This window comes from Drosophila hydei, unplaced genomic scaffold, assembly GCF_003285905.1.
Source record: "Drosophila hydei strain 15085-1641.00,03,60 unplaced genomic scaffold, DhydRS2 tig00008145-arrow-arrow-pilon, whole genome shotgun sequence".
Lineage (NCBI taxonomy): Eukaryota > Metazoa > Arthropoda > Insecta > Diptera > Drosophilidae > Drosophila > Drosophila hydei.
The window spans coordinates 238,443-257,920 of record NW_022045850.1 but is presented as its reverse complement, the minus strand read 5'-3'; the positions used below and the strand labels follow the sequence as shown (position 1 = coordinate 257,920).

At 32.0% G+C, this 19,478-nt stretch overlaps 2 protein-coding genes across 11 annotated transcripts in view; one reads left to right on the top strand and one right to left on the bottom strand.

Moving 5' to 3' along the window:
- Nucleotides 1-19,478, top strand: part of LOC111597895 (protein pangolin, isoforms A/H/I/S) — a 54,440-nt gene that overhangs the window by 31,586 nt on the left and 3,376 nt on the right. For 4 of the 10 annotated variants that reach the window (XM_030225864.1, XM_030225861.1, XM_030225863.1 and 1 more), the window contains exons 6-11: nt 1,119-1,206; nt 1,997-2,077; nt 2,148-2,297; nt 8,549-8,741; nt 9,207-9,372; nt 13,671-13,740. In XM_030225864.1, coding sequence (XP_030081724.1) covers nt 1,119-1,206; nt 1,997-2,077; nt 2,148-2,297; nt 8,549-8,741; nt 9,207-9,372; nt 13,671-13,740 — 748 coding nt within the window. Of the gene's footprint in view, nt 1-1,118; nt 1,207-1,996; nt 2,078-2,147; nt 2,298-8,548; nt 8,742-9,206; nt 9,373-9,557; nt 9,712-11,712; nt 11,873-13,670; nt 13,741-18,141; nt 18,605-19,478 lie in introns of those variants that run through there. The other 6 variants (XM_030225867.1, XM_030225865.1, XM_030225868.1 and 3 more) reach the window with 6 other exon arrangements.
- The window catches only part of LOC111595873 (calcium-dependent secretion activator), a 32,461-nt gene continuing 31,254 nt past the window's right edge, over nt 18,272-19,478 (bottom strand). The window contains exon 23 of the mRNA XM_030225860.1: nt 18,272-18,328. Coding sequence (XP_030081720.1) covers nt 18,296-18,328 — 33 coding nt within the window. The 3' untranslated portion in view covers nt 18,272-18,295. The remainder of the gene's footprint in view (nt 18,329-19,478) is intronic.

Below are 19,478 nucleotides of genomic sequence, written 5' to 3'. Positions count from 1 at the left end.
GAAGTAGATGTAAATAAAATTATATATTCTATATATGTATGTTCAAAAATCATCTCGAGCTTCCACTTCTCAACGGATCAAAGAAGAACTCAAATTTCGCTGAAGAAATCTACTTAATTAATTTTATACTATTATTATACTAGTAGACACCCTGACCTGTATTTATATATGTATTTGTGTGAACAAAATGTTTATCCGAACATATTCCCAATCCATTATAAATTGTAAGACTAGGCTTACAAAATTGAAGGTCTATTGCCATTTATGTTAAATACAGATTACTTATTTATATTAATAAAATGATATTCTTTACAACCTTAAAGTTAGAATCACTTAGAAAAAATGAAGTGAAACGACTATAAAAATACAAAAGCTATTTGTCGAGACTTAAGACTGGTTGGTAACCTCATCTTATAAATGGTTAATATTGTTTCGATATTACCAGTAGGGGAGTGACAAATCGGGAGATAATATGTTATATTTGGTGTAACAGAAACACTATTGTTTAAACTGCTTGAGATCTGAGATTTACAATATAGTTTAGTCTCAAAATTGGACACATGGGTTACTGTATAAAGTTCGAGACTGAGCATATAGTATTTTGGAATATATTTTTACATTTTTTGGTGCTAGAGAGTTCAGTTCCTGAATAAAAATATAAAACTAATTGCTTACGCTAGTTATTAATTGATTTAATTTTGCCCTTCTTTGATTATTTATGAATTCAACTACGGTGGCGGCATGGCAAATAAAAAACAGTTACGTTACGATAGACCTCTTTGGGCGGGGAAAATCGGGAATACATATCATCTTTACAGCTGGAAACTCTAAATTGGACCACTAAGTGCCTGATGTCCATATATTAGATAGTTTAGTTACTCCAGAGTCCCTGATGATTCTTACTAAAAAAGATTGGCCTATTTGTGAAATGTCTCCAAGTATTATTCAATCGGTGGGGCAACATTCCTTGGCTGCAATATTCCTACTTGTTCTTTGCTACTTTTGACTTTTTGGATTATTTATAAATTATAAATATAACTATTATTATCTTTATATATATAAATATGTGAAGATTACAAAATTGATAAAAATTAACCACAATTTTGTTTCTTTTTTAGGTCTTACGCGTCCTGCTTTGTATCCATTTGCTGCCACGCAATATCCTTACCCGATGCTAAGTCCCGACATGTCTCAAGTAGCATCATGGTAAGCAGAAAATTTAGAATATTTCAGCAACATTTCGAGTTACAATCGAACTCAAAAACAATCGATTGAATTGAATATGTTGGTGAGCCTGTCCCATGAAAGGAATTTAAGATGAGTCGCCCCAACAGAACTTGCACGACTATTTCTGTCATCGTCTTATACTATGCCGCTGCTGTGAAGCTTTTTCCCGATTTGCCCAATTGCGACGATATCGGCACTAAATTTGAGACATTTCAGAAAATTATACATAAATAAAATAAAATAAAAATTATTCATTAAACAAACTGCCAAGTTTGGTGGCTTTAGCTATAAATGTGTACATAGATATAGATAGATTGAATCATTGAAATTCAATAACGCCGGACAAAGGGGAAAACTACGTGATCTACGGCGACGTATTCTTTTGCCGGTTACACACATTTTAGCAGAATCAGTGAACTCTGAACCTGGGCATACATACATATGTACTAAATAAATTGCTACTGCTTTCTAGCGACTTTTCAATGATTTAACTTTTTGCACTTCTTGCCGCTAAACCACATAAACCTATTTAAAAGTAAATCGCATTGCAAAGTAAATCGCATTGAACCTAGAAACTTGAGTTTTTAAATGTGCCACGCCCCAATTGAAGAAGCATAGAACCATATATGTGTAAAGGTCAAACTGCAGTGGATGCTTCGTGATTTAAGCTCCAAGTCTTAGGGGGAAATTGTTTATATACCCAATACTTTTATATTGAATATTGTATTTGAAAATTGTTAAATACGATTTGATTATTTTTCCCTTTTAGGCACACACCGTCTGTATACTCAGCATCTAGTTTTAGAACACCCTATCCCTCCTCGTTACCAATTAATACAACGCTGCCAAGGTGATTATAGAATATATTTTGAATTTATTTGAGTTTTGATCGAATTGTTGAAATTATTTGAAATTTTCAGCGATTTCCCATTTCGGTTCTCACCGAGTCTGTTGCCTTCGGTTCATGCCACCTCACATCACGTATTGAATTCCCATCCAGCGATTGTGGCATCCACATCAAAACAGGATTGCGGCATACAGGATTCCACAACGAACAATCGATATTCAAGGTAAGTTCTGTTTTTTCTATATATAGTTCAGTTATATAGATCAGATTGAACATTCAACGCAAGCTATCTTTAAAATAATTTGAAATTGTTTTATAATTTCTTGTATTCTTGATTAGCTTTGAATATTTCACTCTAATTAATTATCTTTCACTATCGACAGATAAATGCTAAAATAGACATATCAAAATGTATAGAAATATGAAAAGGGATAAAATTATTAAGAGTTATCTGTATATAACTTTCTTCTACATAATTTGATATTTGATATTGATGCAATTTATATATATATATTTATTAATCTATATATATATATATATATATATATATATATATATATATATGTATATATATAGGTCTCTATTGAATAACTATTCACACATGATCATTAAAAACTTCAATATTGTTGGCTTATTGGGTGGGCGTTTAATGGACGCCATATTTAATTTACACACAACCCACTTGAACGAGTACACAGAGACACGCACGAACACACAGACGCAGACTCACACACACATTCATACTACAGAAATGTAAACTTTGCTATTGGCCCACTCCAATGCTCGCGTCTGCGCATTACTTAGCAACCCCTAAGGGCCTTTGCACTACACTGCCGCTTTCAATATTACAAAAAAAAAAAACATAAAAAGAGTATAAGGAGGGGAAGAGTGAAACGGAGCGATTGAAAAGTTTGTCTTATATCCTATTTTATTTAAAATTCTTACTACACTTTATTTTACTGCCAATTGCACTTAAATGTTGCCCCAACAATTCACTCTCCCTTTCCCGCATTTCCTTTCTCTTCTCTCTCTCTCTCTCTCTTTCTCTCCAACTTTATCATCATAACCTTATATATTTAACTACCTTCTAATTAAGTATTTAGTTAGTCATTCATTTGATTTTATTCAAAAACAATACTTAAATAAATAAAAGATAAATTAGTGGGAAATTTGTATATGTCCTGAGTGCCTATTGACAAATAATGGTTATCCCTTTCGAACAAATCAACGAGCTTTCTTAGCCAATAGAGGGCACCACTGTTCTTTTTGTAAGTCAACAGCTGCGCAACTGTTCACATTAGCGAACAGCAATCAATTCCTAAAACAGTAATATATAGCTCCGAATAATCGCTTAGCTGAGCGAATGCCGATTGAGATGCTGTTAATGCTACTTTTAATGCTCGGTTAAAAAAGCTGAAAAAAAGATATACAAATGTTAAGCCATTCAATTTAAAAGCAAACTTAATTTGATTTGTTTATTTATTTTGATTTTTATTTTTCAAATTAAGTATAAGTATTTGCATTATATACATAAATTAGCAGATCAATTAATAATAGAAGCTTAAAGGATCTATCAAATAATATTTCGTCTAAATCGATTAATATATAATTAGGTCAAATAATTTGAAATTTGGATATCTAAGCAATAAAGTTTTTATTAATTACTAGCTAAGTAACAAATATTTAAATATTATTATTAGAAAATAGAGAATTTGATATTATCAAAATAAAAAAAACATAAGTTAAGCAACATCTGATACGGAAATTATATTTGAGCTAAAACATTTTAAATGTTATTTGAGAGAGGAAAGGCAGACATTTAGAGAGCATGAGAGCATGGGAGCATGAGAGCATGAGAGCATGAGAGCATGAGAGCATGAGAGCATGAGAGCATGAGAGCATGAGAGCATGAGATAACCTTTCCATTTTCTTCTGCTTCTCTCTCTCTCTCTCTCTCACCGCGCATTTATTTTGGGAATTGTCACACTACGAGCTCTCTCTCTCGCTCTCTCACTCTCTCTCTCTCCCCCCCCCCCCCCCCCCCTCTCTCTCTTTCTCTCTCTATCAGAGAGAGGCGAATAGTCCAATACAATTGTAAATTTTAGATTAAAAGCCCCCGAAAGTCGGAAGTAATTCGTCAAAAATTGTTGGCCAGACAGTTTAGTTAAAATCAAAAAGAAATCTGCAAAAATCAAAGACTGCATGAAATCTGTGTAAATCGACAAATAAGCCATAGAGTTTTTGCCCAACTTGGAAGTTCTACAAAAAAACCTTAAAAGCAAAAAAAAATATCCAGCTTAAATGTGTCGCCATATCAAATCAAGTGTGCCAAAAAGAGAGAAATAAAATATTAAATTATTACTAGGCTCCAAAGTTTTTTGTTTTGTTAGTGGAAATTCAACTTCTAATTAAATCGCAAAAATCCAACGTGAAAATGAAGTGCGTCTGTAATTAGGGAAAATGTATCTACATTCAATTACATATCTTATATATATATTTAAAGCGATGACCATAAATCAACTCAGCAATACACACAGACTATGTATATGTTTATATATAGATATTTATCTACAAGGCAGTTAGAAAGATAGAGAGGGATAGCAAAAGTTTTATTGAATTAAAATCAAAACAGTACAATGTTAGAGCCGATGTAATCTTAACATATAAGACTGCAATTACAACTTAATCTTATATTTGAAATGCACAGATATGTATATATATATATATATATATATATATATATATATATATATATATATATATATATATATATATATATATATATATATATATATATATATATATATATATATATATATATATATAAATATATATATATATACGAAATATATTTATACGAATTTCGCTCTCTTAACCAAAATCCGCAACAGGCAGGAAACAGGGTTATTGTTATGGTTGCTTATTGCGCCTGTCAGTTGCCTCTGCTCCCTGCACTAGCGATTGCCTGTTAATAACTGGGCAATACTCTGTACTCTGTACTTTTCAATTAGATTCTGTTGCACTTCTTATTTAAATTTTATGGAAATACGTTAGCTTATTTTGGAGTAAACTACAAACTATAACTGTACTAGACGAAGCCTACGCCTGCACACAGTTCTATTGCAGAATACAAAACAAATGTACTCGCTTTCAGTTTGTAAATAGTGTATTAAAAGTCAGAAATGTTTGTGTGCTCAGGAGAGAGCTTTTTGTAAATACAGCATCCATGGGAGAAGAGAGTAATATATTAATGCTCTGGAAACTTCTCTTTGGCTTATTCTCTCTGAAAAAGTTACATGAGTCAACTTTGAATGGCGTTTGAAGCTGGTGTAGGTCAAGAACGAAAAATAAAATCATAGCATAAATCAATCGTGGATAAATATATATGCATTTATATGATTATGTAGAAAAAACATAGATAGTAAAAATAATAATTACAAAATTAGGCTCTCAAGATGATAGGAGCTTGGACTCCATTTCGCTATATTTTAATAATATTATTAAAACGTGCATTACGAATAAGACCAAAGTTATTTATTTATTTTCCGTGGAACAGGTAACGGATTAACAGTCTTTCTGTCTGTTGCAAAAGAAGTCAATAGTTTTTTTTAACTTGTTTTAATCAATTACTTGAACATATCTTATAAGTGTCAATAATTTAAAGTTTTGTGAACTTTAAGTTAACTGGAAAATAAAAAGTAAAATGTAATTCGAAAACAATTAGTGAACAATTAAAAATAAATATCGGCATTGCCAACCGAATAATGAACAAAAGTTTTCAAATGACTAAGCTAAATATTGAAATTGTTCTGTGTTCTGTAAAGATGAACGAAAGTGTTAACAATTTGTAACTCTTAACCGCGCACAATTCGAAGCATTGGGAGCATTGCAGCTTGCGATACGATGAGGAGTATCAGAGATACATTATCTCCATCTAGAGAGACAACTAAATATAGGCAGAAGGTGCAATTGAGTGGAAAGGAAGTGACCGATGAGAACAAAGAGCCAAAGGACTTTTCCATGCCGATTGTCAATATGATAAACGATTCGATCTCGCAATCATCGTCAACGACATCATCAACATCAACATCATCAGCAACTCAGCCCATTAGCGAGATATTGCCGAAAACTAACTCTGATGCAATGGAGCATATTTTCAATGCACCAACAACAAACAATGTTGTCACTGTATCGCCAACGACAGCAACATCTACTTTGATGTCTGAAATTTTATTGAGACAGCAGCATCATGATATGCTGCAGCAATGGTCCAAAATGGAGGAGCGGGATCGTTTGGACAGCAGCTGCAATAATCGTGATGCCATATTGGCCCATTGCATATACTATAGAAATAAGTCGACACAACGGCAACAGCAGCAGCAACTACAGCATCAGCAGAAGCAGCAGCAGCAGCAGCAGCAGCAGCAGCAGCAGCACCAACAGCAACAACAGCAACAATTGCTGGCAACACAATTACTATATGCACAATTTTTGCAGCAGCCTCATTTGTCTTTGGACGTTGATCAGGAGCATGAGCGCGAGCGTAGGCTACATATTTTAGAATTTTCGGGCTTACAGAAATCGGAGCCAAAAGCCCTGCCAGTACCAACACCTTTGTCATTGTCAACGGGAGTGCCGCATGACAACAATAACAACAATGGGAATGGAATCGATGGTCAACAGGGCAAGAAATGGAAGTCAAGAAAACGAAAATCATCACAAAATAGCGCAAATGATTCAAAGGAATATTTTTTTCGTGAACAAAAGAATGTGTTGTTCGATATTAAGAAGGGATTGGAGCAATTGACATTACTTTCTAGTCAATTTCAACATAATCTAAAGCAACCATTAATTGCGCACAGACCTAATGAGGACAACAACAACGCAAATGCATCCGCCGCAACCCTTGAGCTAACAGTGCAACGGGAATTGGAGAATAATCGAATGAAAATCGATGGCATGCTGGGCCAGGTGCGCAAACTCTATCATCAGTGGAGCAGTGCCGAGCTCTACTATTTACGCAGTTTGCAGCGCTTGGGCCTGAATCCGGATAGTACAACGATAAACAGAACCCAGTCGCCCACGCACGATGTGATGGCCCTAGCTGCCATTGCGCTATCAGCGGAAAGTGAACAAGTAACATCAAGTAGTAAGATCGAAGCAGAGAGCAATTTCAAAGCTAGCTACAAGCAAGAGAACTGCGATAGTAAACTTGAAACAAATGCCTCGGAGAATCTGCGTACTTTGCAAGATATTGAAAATATTATTATACAGCAAGCAGCAGCTGCAGCAGCTGCAGCAGTATCATCAGCATCATCAGCAGCAACCGCTACTGCTAACCAAAGAGCAAAGCAATCCAATTCCGGATATGAAAGTAGCGAAAGCAGCAATAGCGAAGTCGATGACGAAGTCGAAGAAGATTCCTCTTCCTCACCAGCGTGTATCTGGCATTCGAAGTATAAGGTCCACCCGGCTGAAGCTAATATAGTTGATGCAGCCGAAATACTTTTAGAATATACCTCCTTATCAACAGTTCAAGCAAAAATGAATGCGATGCTTAGTACTGCACCTGCAACTGCTTCTGTTTCAAATTCCTCCACCTTAAATCTAACGCCCAGCAGTCAGCGCGCTACGCTCATTCGGGAGTCTATGTCAACTTGCAGCAGTGATCCGGTCTACTTGGCCGATATACAATTCCCACCAACGCCAGCCACGCCACCGACGAGTAGCAATAGTAGCTGTTCAACAGTGACTGGAGGAGCAGCTCCACTTAACTGCTCCACTCTGGCACTGACTAGTGCTAATGGTAGTAGCAACAGTAGCAAATACCATCATCGGCGTAAGTCACGTTACGCACGTCGCATTGCAACTCCCACCAGTCAATTGGACTATCAATCAAGCAAAGAGCTAAATGGTAACACATATAAAGTCAGTCTACCCTCAATGTCTTCATTTGTTGCATCATCCTCCACATCATCATCAGGCTCAGCAGCAGCAACAGGAGCAGCAGCGTCAGCAGCAGCCATTCAGGATACACATTCGCCTGCAGCAGCTGTTGCCGCAATGCAGGAAAGAGCCATAAGTGATATGTTTAAGGCACAGTTTGACGCTTTGACTGTTGCAGCAGGAATTACAGCAGGAACTACGACTGGAGCTGGCACAATTGGAGCTGCATCTGAAGTTGTGCTTAATGAAAATTGCGACGGGCTAGCCTCTATGCCTTTGTCTGATGCGCCCTACGACTTAAGCATTGGAAACAGACTAAAAAAAATGTAAATTTAATTCACAAATAATTAGAAATATTTTTATTTACGGATATATATTATTTATACATATTTAAATGATCAAGTTTTAAAATGCTCTTGTAAGGCAATATTATTTTTATTTATACGGTTTACGTGGTCGATTGATAATTCGAACTTTATTTTCACCATCTAATTGATTTATAATAATAGTTTCATTTGTTAATTGCAGAAATTTGGATACGAAAAGCTCATCAAATTCGCAAGCTAACGACTGTAAAGATAGTTCAAATGACAAAAAGAAACCACATATCAAGAAACCATTGAATGCATTTATGCTCTATATGAAGGAGATGCGAGCCAAAGTTGTTGCCGAGTGCACACTCAAAGAGTCAGCGGCGATAAATCAAATACTGGGTAGACGGGTAAGCTATATAAATATATAGATATATATACATACACATATATATATATTATATATTAACAATAATAATATACAAACTTCAAAATCAAAAACTTGATAACATAATACAGTCTTGTGGGGGGATTCATTTACAATGCAATACTGAAATGATGAAAAAGTAATGACTTAACATTTATATATATGAATATGCATATATATTTCTTTTCGTCCTTTGAGAGTATTGTAAATATGGATATTTCGAATGCTGCGAAAGTTTCACACGGCTTTGATCAGTCAATCAATCAACTTATGATAAGCACACTCTGTGACTGACTGACTGATTGACTGGCTATGTAAATTTATTTATTTAATTGACTGGCAAATAATTTTAGAACCTACAAATTCGCACATTAAGAACGTAAAATACAAATAGAGAGAAGTAGAATATGATTTTAAATTTTAACATTAATGGAATACATTTTTGTAGTGGCACGAACTTTCCCGCGAAGAACAAAGCAAATATTATGAAAAAGCGCGACAAGAGCGCCAATTACATATGGAATTGTATCCGGGTTGGAGCGCTAGAGATAACTACGGTTACGTTTCAAAAAAGAAAAAGCGTAAAAAAGACAGATCGACTGCGGATTCGGGAGGTATTGCACAAAATTGTCAAATTTCTAACACTCTTTATATATTCTTTCTTTCTCCTCTAACCGCATTCAAATTCTCCTTTTTTTGTGTTTGCAAAATTTCATTAAATACACACACACTGACATACACACATGCATACGTACACAAACATTAATTTAACAAAAATATATTAAAAAAATAACATAAGCACACACATTTAATATCAGCTACTAACCAAACTTACCAAAAACTAGAACTAACGAAGCAAATTTAAAATTTAAAAATCACATGTACCTCAACTCTATTTATGTAATTTTGTGTAAATACGTAGAATAACTATTACTTATACCACGCATCAAAAAAACCAAAAACGAAACAAAAAAACTGAAAAGAACAATCAAATGAAATTTACTTAAATTGAATTGAATTAAAAAACTTAAGTTTTTGAAAACAAGACGAGAAGTTATAGTTAGAATCGTAGTTAGAGCTTAGATTTATGTTCCAAGCAGTAATGGAAAATGGAATAGAAAGTAAAAATATTTGTGCCTGTCTAAACATTTTTGTTTTTTTTTTTTTATTTATTAAATTCTCCTATATATATATATATATATATATATATATATATATATATATATATGTATATATATATATATATGTATATATGTATATATATATATATTTATATATATATATTTATAAATAAATAAATATAGAACTCCGATCCACTGACTGAACTCTAATTCTTAATTGTTGATTCATTTTGATTTTGTAAATTGATCGAACATGAGGTTGAACTATTGCGTAAGATAAGAGACAAGGCAGAAACGTTGAATGTATATATACATACATACAACATATATATATATATATATATATATATATATATATATATATATATATATATATATATATATATATATATATATATATATATATATATATATATATCTGCAGTATTTGGATTACAGGACGTGGCCCAATCTTTTGACAAGTTTCAATTATATATATAATCCAGATACTACAGATCAATCATTTGAAAGGCATATTTGATTATCAATTGAGAAATACTGCATAAAATATACGAACCAATGCTTAAATGAACATGGATAATAAATAATGGATAACAGATATGGAAAGATAATGGTTATGTGTATATGGTACTTAAAAAATAGTATATCTTAACATATATTGCAACCAGCAATCATATAAAACTATTTGCTTTTATTTGAGAAACTGTTGAACATAAATCGGGAAGCGTGAGACTGAGAGCGAGGGATAGAGAGAGTAGAGAAGTTTAGAAAAAGCAGCTGGCTGTATATATATTCGGGTTGGCAGGACTTCTAATAGGACTTAGCTATGTGTTTCAATTGGCAAAAGAATACACTGAACACAAACACAACAATATATTTATGTGTGAATTACTGAATTATTCAATTGGCAAGCAAAATCGAAAAAAAAAAACAGAACAGAACAGGAACTTAGAGAAGAAGAAAAACTTTCATTTTATTTAATGCTTTCATTTCCAAGGATTCTTAATAAATAAAAATCACATACGACGCATATTATATATTATATATATTACATATATATAGATATATTTATATATAAATCTCTTGACGTGTGTGAACTTAAATTGGCGAATTGCATGCACCCGAAACCGTGTAGAAGATCGATCCGTCAGAAGCTTTTAAATAATTTGCGCCGATTAAACGTATATATATATATATATTTATATATATATATATATATATATAAATATATAAATATATATCTATATATATATATATCTATATATATATATATATATATATATATATATATATATATATATATATATATCTGTATAATTACAATTCTCTCCGATTGATTGGCGGGTGCAAAATAAAAATAATAATAATAAATAAAAAAATCCAAAAATTGATTAATGTATATCTCTGCATATATTATCTCTCTTTATTTTTCATTATTTTCCATTTGCGTATATCGCAATCAAATCTTCAAAAAATATAAAATTTCTATAATATGAAATATTTGATCTGACATGAATGCATGTATGCAATCACAAATATAAACTTGATGAGTATGCTAAAAATATATACAACTTGAAATAAATAATATAAACACTTAAATAAATATGAAAATAACATATAAACGAAAAACTAACTTAACTTAACAAATATTATCTGAAAAAAAAATTGATTGAACGAAATACCAAATGCAAATTATCGCTATTTTATATATATATGTTTATATATATAAATGTCTGATAAAAATGCACACAACAACAACAATTTGTACACCACAAAATATAATTATATATAAATATATATGTATATATATATACCACGCCCCACCTAATTTAGTGGCATGCCTTGGGGCGTGAGGAGCAGGCGAAATATTACGAGCTAGCCAGAAGGGAACGTCAGCTGCACATGCAAATGTATCCTGATTGGAGCTCACGAACGAATGCATCGCGTGGCAAGAAGAGGAAGCGAAAACAAGATGCTAGCAGCGACGCAGGAGGTTAGATACATAAAATTTTATCTTAAACCATATCTACTATAATCATATATACCAAAATTATCAAAAATCAAACCAAAATAAAAATACAGATAGCCAAAAAGTTAATCGATCAGAATTAAAAAGCAAAATATGTATATATATAATAATATGTATATATATATATATATATATATATATATATATATATATATATATATATATTTATATCGCAATTGGATCTCGGGTGAATAACCTATTGTTCATTTGAAACAAAAAAAAATATGATTTTTCTAAATAAAAATCAATTACTATAAGTTCGATCAAAGAAATAATTTGTAAATAAGATTTGGACTTGGAAAATATAATTTGTGATCATAGATTACACACACTTATCATTCAGACTTATATTCATTCATCTAACCCATTGTAACAATATGTATATATAAATATATATATCTATGTACGTATGTTTGTCTGTTTGTCCATAAATGTGAATTGTCTAGTCTTATTAGAGATCGCACGAAATGATTTTCTAATATATACAAATTATATATATATATATATATATATATATATATATATATATATATATATATATATATAGAAATATTTATATAGCCAGCTTTCACTTCACAAATTAATGTTTAGATTATTTTACAATACATTAAAATTACTTTTCTATATATAGCCTATTATCTCTAAGTATTTTTTTAGGTTTGCCACCAGGTATTTAGTTAAGTTAATATATATACACGATCATAGTCAACTCGTTTTAAATTAAATAACCTAATACTACGCTTACACAGATACAATCACAGATGCGAGGTGATTGTATCTGTGCAACTGCTTGTATGTAAGCATTTATTAAAATGATCAGTTAGTTTGTTTATTTTATAACACACCTGCTTACACCTCGTTGTACACCAATGATGCCACAGCCACCGTGTTCCACAGATATGGCCACTGTGATTTTTTCTTGGTCCCGAAATTGCCGCATCGAAGTGCTTTGAGGATTGGAAAAATACTATTTAAAAATAGACGAATTTCGCGATACCCTTCGAATATACCCTATCTGTAGGACCGTACTTAACGATACAAAAGTTCAAACTAAAATTTTGATTACATCCGGAATCCATTGAAGATGGCAATTCAGAGTATAATGGTTTATAATGGATTTGTGCCAGACCCACCCATAAAATTGATCAATTTTCATATACTTTTGTTCTAGACTACAAGTACTACAAATATACGCCTTGCGATATCGTTAGCTACAAAGGATAGATACTTAAAACTTTAAATATACTTCATTTATATTTGAAAGTCGGCAACGTATTAATCGATTTTAATTGATAAAGGGAAATGCTTGATTTGCATTTAACATTGGGGAATCTAATCAAGTCTCTAACTCCTGCAGGCTCCGAAGTTGATGTGCTCATTGATGTATGAATATATAGCTTAGGAATATAGTATAAACTTTTAAAATAAATTTGATTATACTATAGTGACTTTTTGATCAACTAGTTTTAAATAAAATTGTCTTTAACCTGTAAATGAATTTAGCTTTAAGGCTTAAGTATGCTTTAAGTTTTGGTTGATTCTTTGTTTTCGTATTTTCGTCTTAGTTGTAGTGATGCTCTTTTTACAATACTTAATTTTAGTAAGCTAACTGTAATTGAATGCTTTAACTACCTTCTACTTGCTGCCCAACTAACAAACTTGATCTCATGCTCAACTGAACCAAATTTATCTTTAATGTACCTTCTTTATAATATGAATGCCAACAAATCTGCAAAAACAAACTTAACAATTCCTTTCCTAGGCAACAATATGAAGAAGTGTCGAGCGCGCTTTGGACTGGATCAGCAGAATCAGTGGTGCAAGCCCTGCAGGTATGTTGCAAATAAATAATAAAAATCTTGTAAATTCATAGCTTGCTTTATCCACATTAAGTATTTTATACTGCGTTTACATACATGAGATTCATTAAATTTAATTCACAAGATTTCACGTAGTTTCCTAGAGAAACTAGAACGAATCAATCAGTGCTGCCTAGAATTAGCTTTTTCCAGTCAGATCCTTCCATATCCTTTTATTTTTAAAGACCTTGTTCGGATATCGAATGTAAACTATGTGTAAACTACGTATGTATAAACGCAGTGTGGATATTAGAATTTTAGGCTTACATAGTCATTCATACATAGGTACATGCATATTTGAGCTGTGGGTATATATTGCTATTGCTTAATAAATCAGTCAATCAAAATACGTACTTTTTAATCATCTGGAATCTGATTTTCTTGAGGGATCTATGGGAACAGATATATATATATATATATAACAATTCGACTGAAAAGTTCATATCATAGGCTTACCCATAAATAGCGCTATTAGTTTTAAATCCATATGATTCATATGATATGAGCTAATCCTTAGCTTGAAAAGACACGTTTGTGAGATATATAATTTTGAGTGAAGCAACTTTAATTAGTTTATTACAATACACAGTGTAACAATAAAATCGTTGGCAAAATTGCATGCCTTGGTCTTCGTATTGAAACCACATTTACTGTACTATCCAAATCTGGTCCTCAACGACGTTTTCGTGCTCTCTAACCTCAAGAGAAGGCTCACTGGTAAGAAATTTAGCACCCATGAAAGGTATTTGCCGAAACTATAACAAGTAAGAAAGCTCTAGTCGGAGCGCCCGACTAGGAGATACCCTGAACCACGTCCGATCTGCTTTATTAAATATTTTCCATAGCTTGTATCTAGTATAAAAAAAGGAAAAATAGCTGTCCAAAGACTCAAATCAACATCTCCTATGCAACGTGCATCACCCCTAATAACACCGCCACTTGATGTTAGAAAAAAAGGCCTGACGACGCCTGACGCTGAACAGAGAACTTCTCTCCTAACACCTCCACTTCACAATGGTTTTGTGTTGTATTTAGTTTTATGTATATTTTATGCAATTTTGATTTTTGTTGGATTTTTGATACCAGCTCCAAATTTCCCCAAATTCTTCAAATTTAAGTTTAGTTGTAACTAGGTCCATTATGTGAAGGCGTTTGCATCTCAACCAAGCCAATAGGATGTGTAAATCATATGCTGAAAATTTCATTAAAATCCATTAATCCATGTGCACACATACATTCAAATGCGTGTATGCTTTTCTATTCCAAGAATCGAAATTGCGATTGAATACTGCTCGAATTCGCAGCTGCTACTCAACTTCAAATTTGCAACTCCTACAGGAGATGGAGTGGCTGTGTTGGTAGAGACCGGTGGAGATGAAATATTTTTTATTGTTTTATTTTTTTTAAATTATGAAGTGGCGGTGTTTATAGAGTTGGTGCACGGTGCGCAAACAATCCGGGTTCGAATCCTGGTCTCGTAGAGTCGTTTTTTATTTGTTTATTTTTTTTTTGAATACTCGATATAAACTAAGGAAAATATTAATAAACGCAGATAGGACTGGGATCAGGGTATCTCCTAGTCGGGCACCCCGACTAGAGCTTTCTTACTTGTTTTGAATTACTGCTGTCTTATTTAAAGGAATGAACTGACATTTTCAGCAGATATTCTAAGTTTTCTATTGGAATACTTGTCAGTTTAGTAAAAAGGAAAACCCGTTAATATATTGACTATATTTTACACTGATCTTTAAAAAATTTTGAAGAATTGAAAACCGGTATGAAATATATAAAAAAAAATAAAATTGTATAAAATACATACATAAAAGTAAATACAAAATTTAGAGACTGTAGCTCTTAACCTATAAGAGATGTAGATAGTGTTTTTAATTGATATCAATAAAACGGGAATAGCTATAGATCATACATACATACTTCATACATACGGGGCTGAATATATTTTATGGGGTCTTTCACTCCTTCTTCAGCCTGTTACATAAATTTTTAATATAATTTTTGTAATAGTATCCAATGAACTTTTTAGCCAAACTGTTATATATTTGATGACAAACTAATTAACATTTTCTATCTCACGCTCTGTTTCCAAGTGAGCAATAGAATTAGATCAAATATAATCAGACTATATCTAATTTCATGGAGTGAATGCGCTCTTCCAAAAATGTAAATAAGCTAATTTGTGGTAGATCAGCAAATAAATCCGTATTATGTATAAATATACAAAAAAATCGTTAGCAACTCAAATAACAACTGTCCATATGCTTGAGTGTAAGGAAATTCAGGGCTCCACAAAAATGTTTGCCACATCATTGGAAACTTTCCACATCCACTTACATAATTACTACTACATACGCTATGACATAGTATTCCACATTCACATACGAGCATAAACACCTCAACACACACACACATATTATTGTATTGGTATCCTGATTCTAGATAATACTTAACACTAATGTTGACTATAAAGTAACTAAGGGCGATCCAGATTCTATGAAATGTATTTGCATGCTATATAATGCTCTTTCCTCTACTTTGACCTTGCCTGCACCTGGCCCAGAAGCAAAAATCTTTTGATTTATCCAATTTGATGTTGACCTACTTGAATAGTGGATATCCATTAGTCCATCGGCAACTACTTATAAGGAGGCGAGAAGAGAGAAACATACAAGAGAGTAAGAAAAAGTGAAAGACAGAGTAGAGGAAAAATTCAGTCAGAAAAAGAAACCGCGAGAGATAGAGAAAAAGGGAAAAGCAGAGAAAGGTATATATATCTTTCTTTCTAGCGCTGTTTCTTTCATTAACAAATAATGGATTAAAATACAAGTTAAATTAACTTTAATTTATTATTATCTTTTGAGGGCACAATTAACTCTTCTTCATCCGAAACTCTGTCTTTATTCATGATTCTCAGTAGCCATTGTATTGGAATTATTGATGTTTCAATTGGACCGGGATTAGTTGGGAAATTATTTATTTATTACGTATTCTGGAGTTTTGTTTTTTTGCTTCCTAACGTTTTAATGCTATGTATTGTGGAGAGATGCTTGAAAGCATCGGATGCTCTAGCTCGACCTAGCTGGCCGATGATAAATGACTGGCTAATACTTTTTTCAAATTCGAACTATACCTTTAAGTTTAAATTCCTAAGAAAAGACTTATTTGGTATGTAAAAATATATTTTCTGTTAAAATATTTTTTTTCAAATATTTTTAACAATATATTTTCAACATTGGAGAAACATTCGACAATATTTATTTTTATAAACATTTTTATGGCTTATAAACCTTTTTCTCTTATTAAAAATAGGATTAAATAAAAATATAAGCAATTCCGATCCCATATAAGATGTTTCAGATGACGAGTTAAGTCCCATCATATGCCCGATCAATACTCATATTTTTCATATTTTGTTTACGGATTTTGCAGCAAAGTGAAGGACACCTTGTTGAGACGCACTTTGTAGGTCCATCCCAGCTATGCCATTAACTCCATAATACATCAATATGTTCATATTAGAAGAGGTTTAATTTAATTGTTGGGTTGGAAATCATTATTATTAATATATTTTAAGAGTATTCCCATTTATACTATTCTATTCTATATATTTATTAGTTTTTCCGTGTATTTATTTTTCATATTTTTATGCATATATATGTATATATGATGGTCCAGATAACTTCAATTTGTGTACTCTGCACCCATTGAACATAGAAATCCAAGGTATATTGATTTTGTTAAATTGTATGTCAGAAGACCAAAAAGGCGCAGTGATCGTTCAGAATGGTAGAACTGCCTCTTTTAGCTTGGAAGTAATAGAAATTGTTCATTTATAATTTGTTAGGAAAAATGTAAAACTTGTATTATTTTTCTTTTTTATTTTACACTGTACTAATATTTTTTTATTCTTTAGAATTTGTTTCTGAATTTTTTTTTTAATTTATTTTAAAACATCTTAGCTTGATTCTTTGGGAATCGATTCTGTGTTGAATGTTAAAATAAGGATCATACATTTTTTGAAAATTGAATGAAAGCCTAATTGGTTATTCCACAAGTGGAACTGAGGCTTTGTCACAATTTTCTCAAATTAAGAAAGCTCAAAGAATAACTTCTTTGGACTCATTTCAAGTTATCAATTGGAACGTAGTACCTTTATGTTTTAAATGTTTGTTTATAGTGGCATTAATAAACAAATTTCAAATCTACACAGATAGAAAAAAAACAAACAAACACACACACACACAAACATATAGAATTTGGAATTTTCATTATTGTAAACAAAATGTTTGACGAAATACAATTATCGTTCTTTTCCAATATTCAAATTGCTTGGATTATTTGCATACATATATAATTCAGTCCCAACGTCAGTTTGGGGATCAACAGCAACGTGGGCGTCGGCCTTGTCAGTAGTGGGCCAGGTGTGAATAGCATAAGCGTCGGCATGCTGACGCCGGCCATGGTAGGTGCGACAACAGTTTTGCTGCCCAACTCGTCATCGAGTTCATCATCCTCATCGACATCGTCCTCCCACACGCACACACATCTGCAATTGATGTCCAATAATAATGGAAATAATGGATCAGTGGGATCGATAAATGGGGCAGCTACTGGTGCAGGTGTTAGTGGTGCTGGTGGTGGTGGTGCGAGTGGAACTTCCTCAAGTACTCAACAGCTTTCACCTCAAGCACCGCCGACCTATGTCAATTTGTAAATTAATTAAGCCCAGGCATCATATCCACCGGGAGAGCAACCAAAAAAGTTACACAGCAGCCCAATTAAAACAGGGGCAGATGCACGACTACGACTCTGCAAAATGCCAGTAAATAAAACGTCTATCTATTTGTACATATATCAATCAACTGAATGCTAATTTGTATTAACAAATTATAAAAACAATCAAAAAATATTTTTTAATTATTTTTGATTTATATATATAAATATATATATATATATATATATATTTATATATATATATAAATACAAAACTAGCATCGAGTCGCATTAGCATTAGCTTTTCTTTTTTAAAAAACAAATAAGGAACATTTTTTAACTACATAAAAGTAACGCTTAACTTTCCCTTTCTATTAAATACAAGAAACCATAAATAAAAACAAATAAATTTCACTAATGGCAAAATTGATCAACATAAAAAAATAAATATATTTATTGAAATTGGCCGATTCCTTAAAATAAAAATCAAAACGGATTTTTTCCGTGATAGTGTTTAGTCAAATTATTAATAGATAAATGAATAAGAAAAGTATATGCGATGTTGCCAAGTTTTGATGAAGTACTAAAACAATATCCATAGGCTAAGCAAAAAATATATTCGTACATATATAAAAGAAAACATTTACACGTATAAAAATATGATATATGTATCTTAAATATGATATATGTATCTTTAAGTGTCCAAATATTTATTTTGCTTAAGCTATGTGTAAATGTTTTGTAATTAAAAAGTGTTATTGTATTGATTTGGCGAATTTTAATTAAAATTTGTAGGGAATATACATATATAAATGTATATGTACGTACAGAAATACATATATGTTTGTATATTTATTATGTATTTTGTTTTGCTAGAGCTGTTTGTTGTTATTGTTGTTGTTGTTGTTGTTTTTGCCGTTGTTGTTGCTGTTGCAACATTTGTTACGTTTTCATTTATTGTGAGCATAATCAGTTTTTCCACG